Below are 17,728 nucleotides of genomic sequence, written 5' to 3' on the forward strand. Positions count from 1 at the left end.
TCTGGGGACTGGGATGGTCATTCCAGAACAGTGTAATTGTTCCTCTGCATGAATGCCTGAGTAGATTTGGAACGGTGTTTTGGATCATTGTCTTGCTGAAAGATCCATCCCCTTCGTAACTTCAACTTTGTCACTGATTCATGAACATTATTGTCAAGAATCTGCTGATACTGAGAGAAATCCATGCGTCCCTCAACTTTAACAAGATTCCTGGTGCCGGCATTGGCCACACAGCCCCAAAGCATGATTGAACCTCCACCAAATTTTACTGTGGGTAGCAAGTGTTTTTCTTGGAATGCTGTGTTTTTTGGCCGCCATGCATAACGCCTTTTTGTATGACCAAACAACTCAGTCTTGGTTTCATCAGTCCACAGGACCTTCTTCCAAAAGGAAATTAGCTTCTCCAAATGTGCTTTTGCATACCTCAGCCGACTCTGCTTGTGGCGTGCTTGCAGAAACGGCTTCTTTCGCATCACTCTCCCATACAGCTTCTCCTTGTGCAAAGTGCGTTGTATAGTTGACCGATGCACAGTGACACCATCTGCAGCAAGTTGATGCTGCAACTCGCTGGAGGAGGTCTGAGGATTGTCCTTGACTGATCTCACCATTCTTCTCTGCCTTTCTGATGTTTTTCTTGGCCTGCCACTTCTGGCCTTAACAAGAACTGTACATGTGTTCTTCCATTTCCTTACTATGTTCCTCACAGTGGAAATTGACAGGTTAAATCTCTGAGACAGCTTTTTGTATCCTTCCCCTGAACAACTATGTTGAATAATCTTTGTTTTCAGATCATTAGACAGTTGTTTTGAGGAGCCCATGATGCCATTCTTCAGAGGAGATTAAAACAGGAGAACAACTTGCAAGTGGTCACTTTAAGTAGCTTTTCTCATGATTGCATACACCTGGCTATGAAGTTCAAAGCTCAATGAGGTTAGAAAATAAAAAAAATGCTTTAGTATGTCAGTAAAAAGTAGGTAGGAGTATTTAAAACAAGAAAATGATAAGGGTGCCCATACTTATGCACCTGTCAAATTTAGTTTGAATGCAGATTGCACATTTTCTGTTAGTACAATAAACCTCATTTCAAGGCAGAAACATTACTGTGTCCAACAGTTATTAGATATATGAAACTGAAATAACTGTTGCAAAAAAAACAATTTTTATAAAACATTAAGCTTAAGATTAATAGGGGTGCCCAAACTTTTTCATGTAACTGTATATAAATAAATCCTACAGATAAACTGAAGAAAATGCCATAATATTTAGAAACAAAACTACAAATTTTATTAGACATATATAGTACAACACATATTAAAAGATGGGGATACAGATACACAAACAAGCTGCAAGCAAGATAAATAGTGAATCACATAAAAATTAAAAATTAGACTTGGAGCTCCAAGGGTAACTTTTGTCTAGCTAACCACTTGGTAAGTATATAAAATATAATAATTGTGGTCAAACCCTCAGCAACTCAGTGGTGCTATGGGGAACAACATTGGAAGTCACCTCAAGACAACTAGCACAACTGACCATTAAATGCAGCATGTACCAAAGTGATGCACTGTCCCCATTGTTGTTCTGCATAGGCTTAAACCCCCTCAGTCAGATAATTACAGTCTGGCTATGGATACAAGATCAAGAGTGGAAGCACCATCAGCCACCTCCTATACATCAAGCTGTATGCGAAAAACGAACGAGACATCAATTCATTGATCCACCTGACAAGGATCTACAGCGAAGCCATCGAGATGTCCTTCAGACTGGAAAAATGCGGCCAGGTGGTAATAAAGAAAGGCAAGGTAGTCAAGACTGATGGAGTAGAATTACCAGCAGGGCACATAGCAGATGTACAGACATGGTACAAGTACCTCGGCATCCCACAGGGGATAAGCTATCCATGATGAGGAGGCAAGGAAAGCAGCAACATCAAAATACCATCAAAGGGTAAGACAGGTACTGAAGAGTCAGCTCAATGGGAAAAATAAAATTCGCCCCATCAATACATATGCCCTGCCAGTTGTCAGATACCCTGCTGGCATAGTGTGCTGGCCAAAAAAGAGATTGAAGCTGCAGACGTGAAGACACGAAAGCTCCTCTCGATGCATGGAGGTCTCAATCCTAAGTCTAACACCCAAAGATTGTATACCAACAGAAAGGAGGGTCAGCGAGGCTTGATAAGCATCCAAGCCACCATCACGGATGAAACAAGGAGTATCCAGGAATTCATCAGAAAAATGGCACCAAAAGATGAGATGCTGAGAGAAAGCCTAAGGCCGGGATCACACATGTGAGAAACACGTCCGTGCCTCGCATGTGAAATCCAAGCTCTGGCGCCGGCACTGTGGAGTGGAGCGTGCGGCCGCATAGGAACACATGGAGCCGCACGCTCCGCTCCCAAGTGCCGGCGCCAGAGCTTGGATTTCACATGCGAGACACAGACGTGTTTCTCGCATGTGTGATCCCGGCCTAAGGCAGCAACAACAGATCTGGAAGGAAGAACTGGAACATGAAGCGCCGTGGCAAGACAAGTCGCTGCATGGGATGTACCATCGACAGATAATGGAGGTGGCTGACATAGAGAAATCCTACCAATGGCTGGAGAAAGCGGGACTCCGAGACAGCACAGAGGCACTAATCATAGCGGCATAAGAGCAAGCACTATGTACCAGATCCATAGTAGGACACTCCTACAGGGGTTGGACAAAATAATGGAAACACCTGGAAACATTAACAAAAGTTAATTTAATATGGTGTAGGTCCACCTTTTGCGGCGATTACAGCCTCACTTCTCCGAGGTATGGATTCATACAAGGTGTGAATTGTTTCCAAAGGAATTTTAGCCCATTCTGCAGTTAAAAGACCCTCCAGTTCTTTGAGCGACAATGATGGCAGAAATCGACGTCTAACTTGAATCTCTAAAATCGACCATAAATGCTCAATAATGTTGAGGTCTGGGGATTGTGGGGGCCAGATGAGATGCTCAACTTCATTAGAATGTTCCACTTGCCTTGCTTTAACGATTCTAGCTGTATGAATTGGTGCATTATCATCCTGAAAGATGGCGTTCCCCTCAGGGAACTGTGATTGAACCATTGGATGCACTTGGTTGCCCAAAATGCCTAAATGATCTCGGTTGTTAATTCTTCCATGAAGGGATATCATTGGCCCGGCGGATCTCCACAAAATAACACCCCAGATCATCACAGAACCTCCACCATGTTTTACGGTTGTGAGAATGCAGTCTGGATGGAATGCTTCTTTCGGCTGTCTACAAACGTACACTCGGCTGGAGGTCGGAAATAGGGTAAACGATGATTCGTCTGAGAATATCACATGTTTCCGCCGCTCGAGGGACAAATTCTGGAGGTTTCTACACCACTGTAAACGCTTGGAAACATTTGTCATTGAGAGCAGCCGTTTTCTAATTGCAGCTCTTCTGTGGAATTCAGATGTGTGCAGCTCCTGACTAACAGTTTTCGTGGAAACTGGGTTCTGTAGGTGTTCATTGAGCTCAGCAGTGATTTTCGGAGCCGTGGTCTTGCAATCCTCTCTCACAATTCGCTTTAGAGTCCGGCGGTCTCTCTCAATCAACCTTTGGCCTGGACCTGTGCTTTGCTCCGGATGTTTTTCCTTCTCTTTCAAACGCAGTCATTAGTTTGGAGACAACACTTCTTGACACGCAAAACATTCGGGCACTTTCTGTTACACTAGCGCCTGCCATACAAGCACCAACAATTTGGCCTCTTTGAAAATCCGAGAGGTCTGCCATTGGTATCAGGTTCTCATCAATGTTCTTACAATTATGCAAAACAAACAGTTAATTTACATACACATATCACATAACACAAATAATCAAATACAAAACATTACCATATGTTACGGTTTGCATGTTTATCACATGTTCGAAGATTATGATGCCAAAACGTTATGTGTTTCCATTATTTTGTCCAACCCCTGTACAGGTACGGACTGGGGCTGAAATTCAGTCCTGGCGTTTGAAATCACACAGGCCCATGTTGTCCCCGTCCCCATCAACCAGATGGGATATATTACTAATATTACCCTGGATGGAGGAAAGGAAGATTTTCAACAAGACCAATATTTCTAATGATTCCAGAGGCCTGCAGGAATAAGTGATGGAGTCAGCGACTTTGTGCTCCGTCACAACTCTTAACAGTATGGGTGTCTTGAGAACACCGATTCTGTTAACAACATAGCAGACAAGGCAGCCCATGACCAGACAGGCCCTTCTGGCATTTGCCAGAATTGCCAGATGGCCAATCCGGCCCTGCCCCTGTATATTCCTTAGTATTCAAGATACCATATCAAAATTTCTTAGCTGGACAATCTCATAATTTAGACCACAAATTCTCTCCCATTGGCAGCAGACTTGTCTCTCATCTCCAGTCTCACAATCAGTGAAATTACACTCTAAGGCTATGTTTCTACGATGAGTATTTTGTGACATTTTGACGCTGTAGATTTCCTGCAGAATTTCATTCTTCGACTTGCCAGATAAGGTTATTTGTGTTTCTTTGTTGCCTTTTTTTTTTACATGTTTTTATTGCATTTTCTTCAGTTTCGCTCTTGCTTCTTTTTGAATATCATTTTTTAATTAAAATGTCTTTGTTTTGTAAACTTCCTGTTTGCTGTGAGCTTTGATAATGCTTTATTGATAATGTTATGTATGCATGTGGATTACATCCATTTTTTTGCTGCTGAAATGTAATAAAAACCCATATGAATTTTTTATATGCGAATATTCGGAATTTCAAAACTTCAACACCCCTCAATTTTTGTAGTATTAAAAAAAGTAAACAAGTCCAAGAACGGTAAAGGTTCCAGCTTCCAGAATATAATTTTTTAATTTAATCCATTAGAAAAGTGAAAAAATATACAAACTTTGCAAAAGGTTGAAGTGAACACTTTCTATAAGAACCAACGCGTTTCAAACGTTACAACGTTCATAGTCCTGGTTCGAAATGCATCGGTTTTTATGAAGGGTATTTTGAAAGTGAAATCTCTGTTCCCCTATACTTTGCACACTCTCCCCTGCTCCAGGGCTGAATCTCTTGTGCCATCCATGGTATCTGTTAGTGAGCTCAGCAGCTTATGATGTCAACTCAAGGAGAGTCATTGAGCTGTGTTACCGACTTCAGTGCTGTCATCGATGTAATGATGAAGTCCGTAAGGATTTACACCACTCTTATATGGCGATATTTTGCATCAGTATTTGTTAACAAACTCCAGGAGTGGATCCAAAACACAGAAGAGGCGAAAGTCATTGTTATTATTTTTCTCAGTGTTTGCTCCTGTTTGTTTTTTTTAGCTGAGAAATACTGATGTAAAATACTGGCCAAAATACTCACTGTGTGAATGAGGCGAGGAAGCTGCATGTAATCCTGCTGTAATACAAGTCCTTATCTCAATGATGAGTGCACACTTGCTTGTTATCTCTGCTCCATGATATTCAGCAGAGCAGCAGCAACACCTGGGGCAAAACTGTGGCCAGCAGATGTCCGGCGCTATGGCAGTGACGTGATGGACCCCGACTCCCAAACAAATTGAATCACACAGACACACACAAAATAAATACACGAAGCATTGTAATTATGTGTCAAGCGTTCTCAATTTTATTTACATTCACATGACACCAAAAATGGCACAATCCCCGACTCACGAAGAGTCACCCTCCAGCACTCAGGAGAGGAAAAACCCCATGGTGGAGACCTCTAGGAAACCATGGCTGGAGGATCGCCCTTTCCTTGGGCTTAGGGAGTAAGTGCCACTATATAACAGATGTAACAAGTTTCAACATTTGTACATTTTACCAGATTTAATGAGAACGACATAACAAATATAGACTATAAATGTGAAAAACCGGATGTGGGAGAGATCTGGCTGCGATGTCGGTCACCACATTGGTTGTTAGACCCAATTTAGCTGATCTAATTGCCCTGATGGATGAACCATTTCTTCCTTACAGATCCAGATCCATCTCTCATAAATTTAGACTTTTGGTTACAGGGATTGTTAATAATGGATAACCCCTAATAGGAGAAATACCACTCCCCCTTCCCCCATCCCAATTTATGACCCATTAAAGTCATAGGTGCTTCCATGAACTCCCAAAGGAGAGCAGCTCTTTGTAGAGGGTAACAAAAGGGGGTCCTGTGCTAAGGACCCCCATTGGTTATCTTCCCATGCCCTGGGGATGTCTAAAGCAGACAAACCCTTTCCCTGCTAGAACCTCCAAATTTCACCAAGGTCGGCACATTACGTGGGGTGGTCAAGCTCAATGTCCTCAGGCGCATCAGTAATGGTGCTGATCATGGCAGCGCGGCCTTCTATTATGGAATCTTCTTTATCACACTTGTTTATGACCTCATAACAGTTGTTATGGTTACTGCAGGGGCTATTACTGATGCAGAACCCAAGTATTAACCCTTTCATTATTGGTAATTCACTTCATTATAGTGGCAAGTAACTGCACTTGTTACCAAGCAGGCGCCTATCATTATGGTTTCCCTTAGGCACCATAAGAAATACAGATTAAACGTACAAGTGTTTCAGGAGTGTTTTGCACTTTTTAAATCCAGAGATTGGATTTATAGCTAGTACTTTACACAGAAAAAAATAAGGGTAAATTACTTGTAAAATAATATTACAGGGATTTACATTTCAAGCATTTTCCTAATGTATAGTTAACATAACTACATAGGTTGAACTTGATGGTCCTAGGTCTTTTTTCAACCTATCTTCAAAGTTATATATTTTATATTGCTAGATTATTTATAACTCACAATGTCATGTTTTGCTAAAAAGCATCCAGACCTTTTTTAAATCTTGTTATAGTAACTGCCATTACTAGCTCTTGTGGTCGGCATTCCAGTCCGATTGCTCTTACTGTAAAGAACCCTTTCCTATTTAGCTGCCATAATTGTCTTTCCTCCAGGTGTAACATAATGTATTGCTGATGCTAACTCTTTCTGTGGAGTTTCTTGCACCTCTCTAGAACCTGTCAACACTAGAACCTGTCCCCTTGTCCCTGCATGCTAAAGTACCACCTTCCAGCCTATATTTTCTGTCCCTCGAGCTTGTTCGCTCCATTATGGGGGTAGATCTCAGGGATACCAGCTGCCGTAGAACCACACATAGGGCAGTGAGGAGACGGAGGGGACATGGCTGAGCTCCTGGATGATACACAAAACATTTCTTTATATGTTTATTACTGTTAATTGTAACAGGAGACAAAATTGAATTTGCTTCTATGAGACAATATACTGTAGGAGGTATTGGTGCAATATATATATATATATATATATATATATATATATATATATATATATATATATATATATATATATATATATATATATATTTTATTTTTTTTTACCTTTCTGTACATTTTCTATTCTTGATGATCCATTGAGGATGCATCTGATGGCAAATTTTCTGACTTTCCAAAGAAGTGCATAGAAGGTGAGTGCTGGGTCCAGCCCTGCATCAGTCGAATGAGTAATGCAGTCTATGTACAAATGTACTTATTTTATAGTATATAACATATAAGCTGTAAAATGGTTCCCCTAGATGGACATATGTAACCTGGACACATCACTGACATTTGAAAGGAAAGATCTAAATGACCCTCATTATTTATTTTATTACTCTATCGTGTGATCTCTGAACTACATAGCCCATCATTCCCTGCTGCTAGGTACTTCACAGACAGCCTTTAGTTCCTGCCTTTATATTGTGCAATATGTTTGTGCTTTGTATGTATTTAACGGTTTATGGGGCCATTGTCACCTGATCGAAAGATGCTTACAGTTAGTATTTGCATGCTAAGCTTCTGTTCCCCATTGTCAGTTTGGTCGCCTACTTAAAAAAAGTCACATGTCGGCTATGGACCAACCAGTTCATGCTTACACACCGCGCTCTCATCACGATCGATCATTTTTATGTTCACATGATCGATTACAGTAAGGCATTATTATCTGCCATGTCCATTACAGCGTATCAGAACTTTGTATTAGAACTGAAGCAAAGCACCTGAAACACTAAGGACTTTGCTGGAAATATCCTTGTCATTGATTTATTATTAAGAAGTGTGGACAGTAGCCGGGGGCCTTCCAGATGCTGCGATACTGCAGCTCGTGCATGCCCCGCGGCTCATCCGACCTGCTGTGAGTTTTGGTTTTGCAGCAGGAGGAAAGCTCCAGGTTTGACAACACTGCAGTAGTCAAAAATAAACTACGTTTAGCATTTCGTTCCATGGGATAGAGGGAGGACAGGGAGCTGCAGACCGTTGAGAATCCAGCTGGTGAAGACAGCCACAGTAGAGGAAACGAAGGATTTAATGTGGCACGCCCATTCTGGTCAAATATGTTCTACTTTATTTAATTCAAGATAAAACATATTAAAAGAAACCTGATGCGTTTCTGGCTCAAAAGTCGCAGCCCTTAGTCATAGGATATCAAAGAAATGCTATATGTCTAAAAGGGTAAAATTTTGTCATCAGCAGTCAGTGTCCTCCTGCATTCATTTCCTATATGAATACCCCTGGTTATCCTTTCGACAAATACTTGTTCACATTCCTTTTTCTTTGACATACTATGACTAAATATGCGACTTCTGCACCAGAAACGCATCAGTTTCTTTTAATATGTTTTAGCTTGAATTAAATAAACTATTCACATATTTTACCAGAATGGGTGTGCTGGATTAAATCCTTTGTTTCCATTTAGTTCCATGAGCTGCATTGCAATCCTTTTTATAATGCAGTTGTACAGGAAAACAGATCTTCCTTATGTGATGAGCATGGTGCCTTTAAAGGGGTTGCCCAGTCTCAAGCAACAGTTCTGCATTCACTCTTTGTGAATGCAGATTTGTGAATCCTCTTAGCGCGCGCACCGCTCACTGTGAGGATTCTCCGTCACTGGGAGTGGGAGGTCATGTGATTGCAAGTTTACGATATGAAACTCCCAGCCACATTCCAACTAGACTGTTTCCGTCTCGCTCAATATACTTGCATTGTCTGGGAGTATGCATATCACATACATGACCGCCTGGTGCCCGGAGAATCCTCACAATGTGCAGTGTGCGCGATGTGAAGATTCACATATCTGCAGTCACATAAAGGGATTGTTCAGTCTGCAGTCAATTTGCAGCCGCAATACACCTTAAACTTATGTCAGCCACTCCCCCAAATATCAATGGGTTTCGCCGAAAGTCCAGTGTTTGTGAGCGCCGGCCATCTGATCTTCTCAGGAAGATGTCAAACAGGCACTGACACCACCATACATGTCTTGTGATGGCTTTCTCATAGAGAACACAGGCAGGGGCTGGCTGGCACTTTTCAGCCTGGGGGGAATCAGAAGGCGGTGGCCCTCCATTTCCCTGCTTATATCTGGCCACTGCATTAAAGTAGCAGAGACAACAGGCTTTAAAAACAGGCTGGTACACAGATATGGGAATAAAACGGAGCTTGCTGCATAGATATGGTAGCAGAATCAAGCTTACTCCAGAGATATGGGAGCAGAATCGAGCTTACTCCAGAGATATGGGAACAGAACAGAGCTTACTCCGGAGATATGGGAGCAGAATCGAGCTTACTCCAGAGATATGGGAACAGAACAGAGCTTACTCCGGAGATATGGGAGCAGAACCGAGCTTACTACAGAGATAAGGGAGCAGGAGCAAGCTTACTGCAGAGATGGCAACAGAACCAAGCTTACTGAAGAGATATGGCAGCATAACCGAGCTTACTACTGAGATATGGGAACAGAACAGAGCTTACTACAGAGATATGGGAGCAGAACAGAGCTTACTACAGAGAAATGGGAGCAGAACAGAGCTTACCGCAGAGATAAGGGAGCAGAAAAGCGCTTATTGCAGAGATATGGGAACAGAACCAATCTTACTACAGAGATATGGGAGCAGAACCGAGCTTACTACAGAGATATGGGAGCAGAACAAAGCTTACTACAGAGATATGGGAGCAGAACCGGGCTTACTACAGAGATATGGGAGCAGAACTGAGCTTACTACACAGATATGGGAACAGAACCAAGCTTACTCCAGAGATATGGGAGCAGAACCGAGCTTACTACAGAGATATGGAAGGAGAACCGGGCTTACTACAGAGATATGGGAGCAGAACCGAGCTTACTACAAAGATGTGGGAGCAGAACCGAGCTTACTGCAGAGATATGGGAACAGAACAGAGCTTACTACAGAGATATGTGAGCAGAACAGAGCTTACTACAGAGATATGGGAGCACAACCGAGCTTACTACAGAGATAAGGGAACAGAACAGAGCTTACTATAGAGATATGGGAGCAGAACCGAGCTTACTGCAGAGATATGGGAGCAGAACCGAGCTTACTACAGAGATAAGGGAGCAGGAGCAAGCTTACTGCAGAGATATGTGAGCAGAACCGTGCTTACTATAGAGATAAGGGAGCAGAACCGAGCTTATTACAGAGATAAGGGAGCAGAACCGAGCTTACTAGAGAGATAAGGGTGCAGGAGCAAGCTTACTACAGAGATAAGGGAGCAGAACTGAGCTTACTGCAGAGATATGGGTGCAAAACCGAGCTTACTACAGAGATATGGGAGCAGAACTGAGCTTACTGCAGAGATATGGGAGCAGAACCGAGCTTACTATAGAGATAAGGGAGCAGGAGCAAGCTTACTGCAGAGATATGGCAGCAGAACCGAGCTTACTAGAGAGATAAGGGTGCAGGAGCAAGCTTACTACAGAGATAAGGGAGCAGAACTGAGCTTACTACAGAGATATAGCAGCAGAACCAAGCTTACTGCAGAGATATGAGAGCAGAACCGAGTTTACTACAGACATAAGGGAGCAGAACCGAGCTTAATAAGTCTACTACATGGAACCAAGCCTGCTGCATAGAAACTGGAGCAGAACCGAGATTACGACATACATACAGTACCATAATCTAGATTACTACATTGATACAGTACCAGAACCAAGCTTACTTAGATATGGTGCCATAACAGATCTTACTTACAAACATACATACAACAATACAGCTACACAGTGCCTAGTACTATCACCACTACACAGCGAATACATAATATTATAATATCACCATTACCTCTACATGAAACTACACTCTATACAAAGACCAATGATGCCACCATACACTCCCTGACAGAAGTTATGTCACTTATCCATGTTATGTAAATAAAAGCTTATAACCTGACGTTAAGTTCATCCATTGGTTGTATAAATTATTCTTTTGAAAGCTGAAACCCTCCAAAATGTGGTTTAGGTTAAGAAAATAAATTGTCATCAATGCAGAAATATTGATCAGTTAATGGACACAGAATGGTCAGATTTTGGCAAGACAAAAGTTTTGACGCCCACAGAAAGTAATGCGATATTCAAACAATTCACTTAAAATACAAATATATGTTGCATAACATTGGTGAATGAAGTTGTGGTGCTATTAGAGTCATATTTAATATTTTATTTGACTTCCATGAGCTTGAAGGACTGCATCCATGCGGTTCAACAATGATTCATACAATTTATTAATGAAGTCATCAGGAATAGCAAAGAATGCAGTCTTACATGCCTCCCAGAGTTCATCTAGATTCTTTGGTTTTGTCTTCCAAGCTTCCTCTTTCATCCTACCCCAAACATCCTCAATGATGTTCATGTCTAGTGACTGGGCTGGCCAGTCCTTGAGCACCTTGATCTTTTTTGCCTGGAGGAACTTTGTTGTAGAGATGGATGTATGAGATGGAGCACCATCCTGCTGCAGAATTTGACCCCTTTTATGATTTGGAATATAAGAGGTGCCAGCCACCTCTGCAGTGGATCTGGTCTCTTGATAATCCAGGCTTTGGTTGCAGGGTGGATTTTTGGCATGTTGTCAGAGCCTAAGTTGCAGTTCAAGTGAAGGTCAGGGATGCTGGGTTTCTTTTCATACACACACACTAATTAACTGATCATTTACTGAGCACAGGTGAGGATGTAAACTTGGATTGTGTGCATTATATGACCAGGCGACAAAACTTTTGTCTTGCTAAAATCTGACCATTCTGTGTCCATTAACTGATCAATATTTCTGCATTGATGACAATTTATTTTCTTAACCTAAACCACATTTTGGAAGGTTTCAGCTTTCAAAAGAATAATTTATACAACCAATGGATGAATTTAACATCAGGTTATAACCTTTTATTTACATAACATGGATAAGCGACATAACTTCTGTCAGGGAGTGTACACCTTTTACAACTTGTATACTACAATACTGATCATTAATTTAAAAAAGCACAATACTAAGTGCCATTGTATACAGGAACTCTGTATTTACTGTCAGTGTAAAGATAATACAGTGATCACTGGTGACATTATACACAGGAGATCTGTATAAGGTGTCGGTGTACAGGTAATTCAGTGATCACCACTGCCAGTGACATTATACACAGGAGCTTTGTATATAATATACAGTGTATAGTGTCAGTGTATAGGTAATACACTGACTCACTAGTGATGTCTCTAGCTGAAGTCCTTCATCTTTGCTTTTCATTTTCATCCAGCACAGACCGCCGTCACTTCTTCCAGCCAGGTCTCGTCTCTGCGCAAAATAACACAGTTACCTAGAGCACGGCTTCCAGAGCACATTCCCCACTTTTTCCCTTTCTTCTACACTACACATCTGAATACAGAGGTGCACCCACAATCAATATATAATTCGTTATTATGCAACCGCATAGATTGTAAGCTTGCGAGAAGGGCCCTCATTCCTTTTGGTATCTGTTGATCTATGTGTTTATTGTTATGCTTAATGTCCATTGTCTGTACAAGTCCCCTCTAAAATGTAAAGTGTTGCAGAAAATGTTGGCACTATAGAAATAAATTATTATTATTAACCCACCATTCCAATTATAAATTATAATCCACCACTGTGCACCCACTAACTATAAATAGCCACTTTCCCCATTTAATATATAAATTAATTAGCATCTGTACTCTTTCCCCCAATTCATTACCAGTCACTTCATCCTCAACGGCCCCCACTATATACCTACCACTCTAACCCTAACCCCGATTCATTATAGTTACATGCCCCTCCCACCCCAATTCATTGTCATGTCTTTCTCTCCCACCCTCTATTCATTATCAACTGCTCTACCCCACATTCAATACATCATTTACTCCCCCACCCTTAAAATTCATTATTTGTTCTTCCCCTAGATCATAATTTGCTCTCCCCACCCCCTCTTCAATTGATCATTTGCTCTCCCCACCCCCACCTTCAATTAAATTGCTGTCCCCTGTCCCTCACACTGAATTCATCATTTGCAGTCCCCCCACTTTAATTTGAAGTCCCCTTACTTAATTCATTGCAGTCCCCTATCACCCCCTCACTTCACCTGCAGTGCCCCTTCATCATTTGCAGCCTCCTATCCCCTTTCCATTTTATCATGAGCAATCCCACCTCAGACACACTTCATCATGTGCAGTCTTGCAGTCCCCTTCCCCCCACTTCATCATGTGCAGTCCCCATTACCCACCCACTTCATCATGTGCAGTACCCTTACCCCCCACTTCATGTGCAGTCCATCTTACCCCCCACTTTATCATGAGCAGTCCCCATTACCCCCCACTTCATGTGTAGTTCACCTTACCCCCCACTTCATCATGTGCAATCCCCCTTAACCCCCAATTCATCATATGCAGTCCCCCTTACCCCCCACTTCATCATGTGCAGCCCCACTCCCCCATTTCATCATGTGCAGTCCCTCTTACTCCCTCCCACTTCATCATGTGCAGTCCCCCTAACCCCCCACTTCATGTGCAGCTCCACTCTCCCTTCATCATGCGCAATCCCCCTTACCCCCACATCATCATGTGCGGCCCCATTCCACAATGTACAGCCCCACTCTCCCCACTTCATCATGTGCAGTCCCCCTTAACCCCCAATTCATCATATGCAAGTCCCCCTTACTCCCCACTTCATCATGTGCAGCCCCACTCCCCCATTTCATCATGTGCAGTCCCCCTTACTCCCTCCCACTTCATCATGTGCAGTCCCCTTTACCCCCACTTCATGTGCAGCCCCACTCTCCCTTCATCATGCGCAATCCCCCTTACCCCCACATCATCATGTGCGGCCCCATTCCACAATGTACAGCCCCACTCTCCCCACTTCATCATGTATAGAGACTACCATAGCCAGTATATAGATAGAAGCAAGAAAAAACACCAAGCAGGAATTATATCTCAAAAACGCCTTTATTAAATACAATTGGCAATTTATATTTTATTCACTCAAAATTCTACGTATAAGGACAAGAAATATGTGTACCCGTATAAAAACAATATTATATAAATAAAAAATCTTTTAAAAAAAGGAACTTGGTACAGGCTGACCCCAACCGTATCTTTATGTATAAGAGGGTGCGTGGCTCCCACAAGATATAAAAAATATATCCTATTTCAACCGCAGCCAATCTTAAATAAACAAGTAGTAGAATCTGACACACCAAAAACGCAGTATCTGTATATAATAGACTGCACACACTAAAGTGCAATGTGCCAAAATACAATATAACAAAGTACAAAATATATCAAAGAAGTGGGTGGTAAAAATGCCTAAAAAATAATTAGAATATATATAACAATGGTTCACAATGAAGGTGCAGAAAGTTTGCAGAGAAGTGACAAAAGCAAGCATAAAAAGGCAGTCTATCAAGTCACAATGAATACTGCGTATAAGCAGAGAATATAATTAAGGTGCCAAAGTGTCAGATTTAACAGGGAAAAAGTGCACCGTTAAATTCCATGCCTAACCCACCTGGGCACAATGCTGCCGATTATACCACAAAAAGCCGCTAGAGCACCACAGATTTGCCAAATAAAGTGCGGCTGCCTAGGCAATCCAGGTGTGGACTATAGAAAAAATGGGGAGCGCACTATACCTTAATTCTAATAACTGGGTCAGCAGGGTCAGCCAGGTCCTCTTAGAACGCGCCCAGGTGGGTTAGGCATGGAATTTAACGGTGCACTTTTTCTCTGCAAACTTTCTGCACCTTCATTGTGAACCATTGTTATATATATTCTAATTATTTTTTAGGCATTTTTACCACCCACTTCTTTGATATATTTTGTACTTTGTTATATTGTATTTTGGCACATTGCACTTTAGTGTGTGCAGTCTATTATATACAGATACTGCGTTTTTGGTGTGTCAGATTCTACTACTTGTTTATTTAAGATTGGCTGCGGTTGAAATAGGATATATTTTTTATATCTTGTGGGAGCCACGCACCCTCCTATACATAAAGATACGGTTGGGGTCAGCCTGTACCAAGTTCCTTTTTTTAAAAGATTTTTTATTTATATAATATTGTTTTTATACGGGTACACATATTTCTTGTCCTTATACGTAGAATTTTGAGTGAATAAAATATAAATTGCCAATTGTATTTAATAAAGGCGTTTTTGAGATATAATTCCTGCTTGGTGTTTTTTCTTGCTTCTATCTATATACTGGCTATGGTAGTCTCTATCTCTGGTTGTGTGGGTTCTCCACAAATTCTTCCACAGCGCACTAGTTACTCCTATTGAGCACTTTATACAAATTATTGCCCACATTAGCACGTGTATATATACATAGTACCTGTGTGTTCTGTGGATTCGTGTAAACCACTTCATCATGTGCAGTCTCCTTTATCCACTAAACTCCATCATGTCCAGCCCCATTCCCCCTTCATCATGTGCAGCCCTACTTACCCCCTCACTCCATGTGCAGTCTCCTTTAACCCCCAAATTCCATCATGTGCAGTCTTCTTACACCCCCCCCCCACTTAATCACTTGCAGTTACCCACCATTAAATATATTTTATAATTTTATAAAGAAAACAAAAGTTTTTCATGCTTACCTCACCTGTCGCTCCCTTGCAGCACCTCTATGCTTCTAGCATTCGGGACATGTCGGCACGTGCGTGAGGATGCCATCGCGCATGCCCGACACCTAACCTGGAAGTATAGAGAACATGAAGGGAGCAGAAGCTGTGCAGCTGTCAAGGTGACAGCCAAGCATAGCTCCCGGCCCCAGCGCAGATGTGTGCGCTAACTGTGATATGGCTGTGTCTGCTGCCGGCCACGTCACAGTACAGCAGACATGGCTGCGCACAAGCACAATTTGCTGTGTGTCTGTAGCCACCACCAGGCAGCTGGCCCTGAACAGCTGCTGGGGGAGTGGCCCGGGGGGCATTTGCCTCTTTGCCACTTGGGCCAGTCAGCCCCTGCACATAGGAGCGCTTGGCTGAACGAGTGCTTCTGTGTATCGGAGAGGCTGTTGGACGAATGATCGGACAAAGCAAAGTTTGGCCAACAGTGTATAACAAGCTTTCGACAAAGTTGCAGTCAGATGAAAAGACAATTTTGCACTTATACAATCAGTAATTCCAATGGTTAGAGGGAATTTGTCGCCAGGTATTTGCTACCCATCTGAGACCAGCATGATGTGGGAGAAAGAAACCTGAGTAATATTAAGTGCTAAAAATTAATAGAAACAATAATACCGTAATGAGCAGCCCTCCCCCTCAATCACAGTATCTCGTGTGGCGCCTTGGGAAAATTAAATGCCCACACTTGCTATACATTATGCTGTGCTCGTATTCGGTGGCAAAAACCTAGTGAGTAAGGATGAGTGGACTCATGGAAGTTCAGGTTCTGGTACCCGGCACAAATTTGAACCAGAATCCAAACCCCATTGAAAATAATGGGGACCAATACTTTTGAGATGGAAAATTCTCTCTCTCTCTGTCTCTTCTTGGAGAAGTCAGTGTTCGGCGTTTGGCACCGCACACTAACTGGTACAAACCCCGAACTTATAGGTTTGGGTTTGCCCATCTCTACTAGTGACAGATTCCAATGAAATTAAATGAAATTCCATATAGTATGTAAGTGAATACACAATAAACATGTTGTAAATGACCTCTGAACTTCCTGCTAATCCAGTGCAAGGTCTGATTTGTGTTTCTTCTATTCTGAAGGTTGGTTGGAAAACTACTAGAGAATATTACACCTGGATTTCAGCCCAGACCAACGTGGACAACACGGTTCTGTTCAAAGGTCAGAGTTGTCTTTAAGGTTATCAAAGGGAACCTCTCATGTAAAATAATGCCATTTGCCTGCAGATATGGGGTTAATCTGTGGGTTAATAGTGTTCTGACACAGTGCGGTGCCCCAGCAATTATAGCCCCGCCGCAGGAAGGAAATGAACTTTATCCCTCCTGGCAGCCTCGCTCTTTCACTCATATTGAAAGTCAAAGTCAGTCAAAGCTCTGTGCATAGGTGAATATGATGTATGGTGTTTGGAGAATCCAAACAGTAAAGTTCAGAGTCCATACTGGGCACCTTGTGTCCGTGCACTGACCCCAACAAGGGCTTCTCTCGGAAGTCCGTGTTACTGTTTGGGTTTGGCAGCCTGAACATAGCTTGTTGAAAGGCTGCAGTGCAGCCCACCAACAAGCTTTTCCATTGGGGTACTTCAGGCTCCATCACATCCATGACAAGTATTGCTATGGCTGTGATTGGTCAGCGCAATATGTAAAAAATAAATAAATACAAGACGTGGGATTCCATCTATTTTTGATAACATTATCCATAGCTATTTAGCCCTTTCCAGCCTAAAAATAGCAACCCGTAACCGCCCCAGAAAAGGAATATTC

The 17,728-nt window shown here is 42.1% G+C and overlaps 1 protein-coding gene across 1 annotated transcript in view; it reads left to right on the top strand.

Annotated features, from left to right (window-relative positions):
• CALCOCO2 (calcium binding and coiled-coil domain 2) overlaps positions 1 to 17,728 on the top strand; it is a 96,910-nt gene that overhangs the window by 17,450 nt on the left and 61,732 nt on the right. The window contains exon 3 of the mRNA XM_069751753.1: positions 17,051 to 17,129. Within this exon, the coding sequence (XP_069607854.1) occupies positions 17,051 to 17,129 (79 nt within the window). The remainder of the gene's footprint in view (positions 1 to 17,050; positions 17,130 to 17,728) is intronic.

This window comes from Ranitomeya imitator, chromosome 2 (assembly GCF_032444005.1).
Source record: "Ranitomeya imitator isolate aRanImi1 chromosome 2, aRanImi1.pri, whole genome shotgun sequence".
Lineage (NCBI taxonomy): Eukaryota > Metazoa > Chordata > Amphibia > Anura > Dendrobatidae > Ranitomeya > Ranitomeya imitator.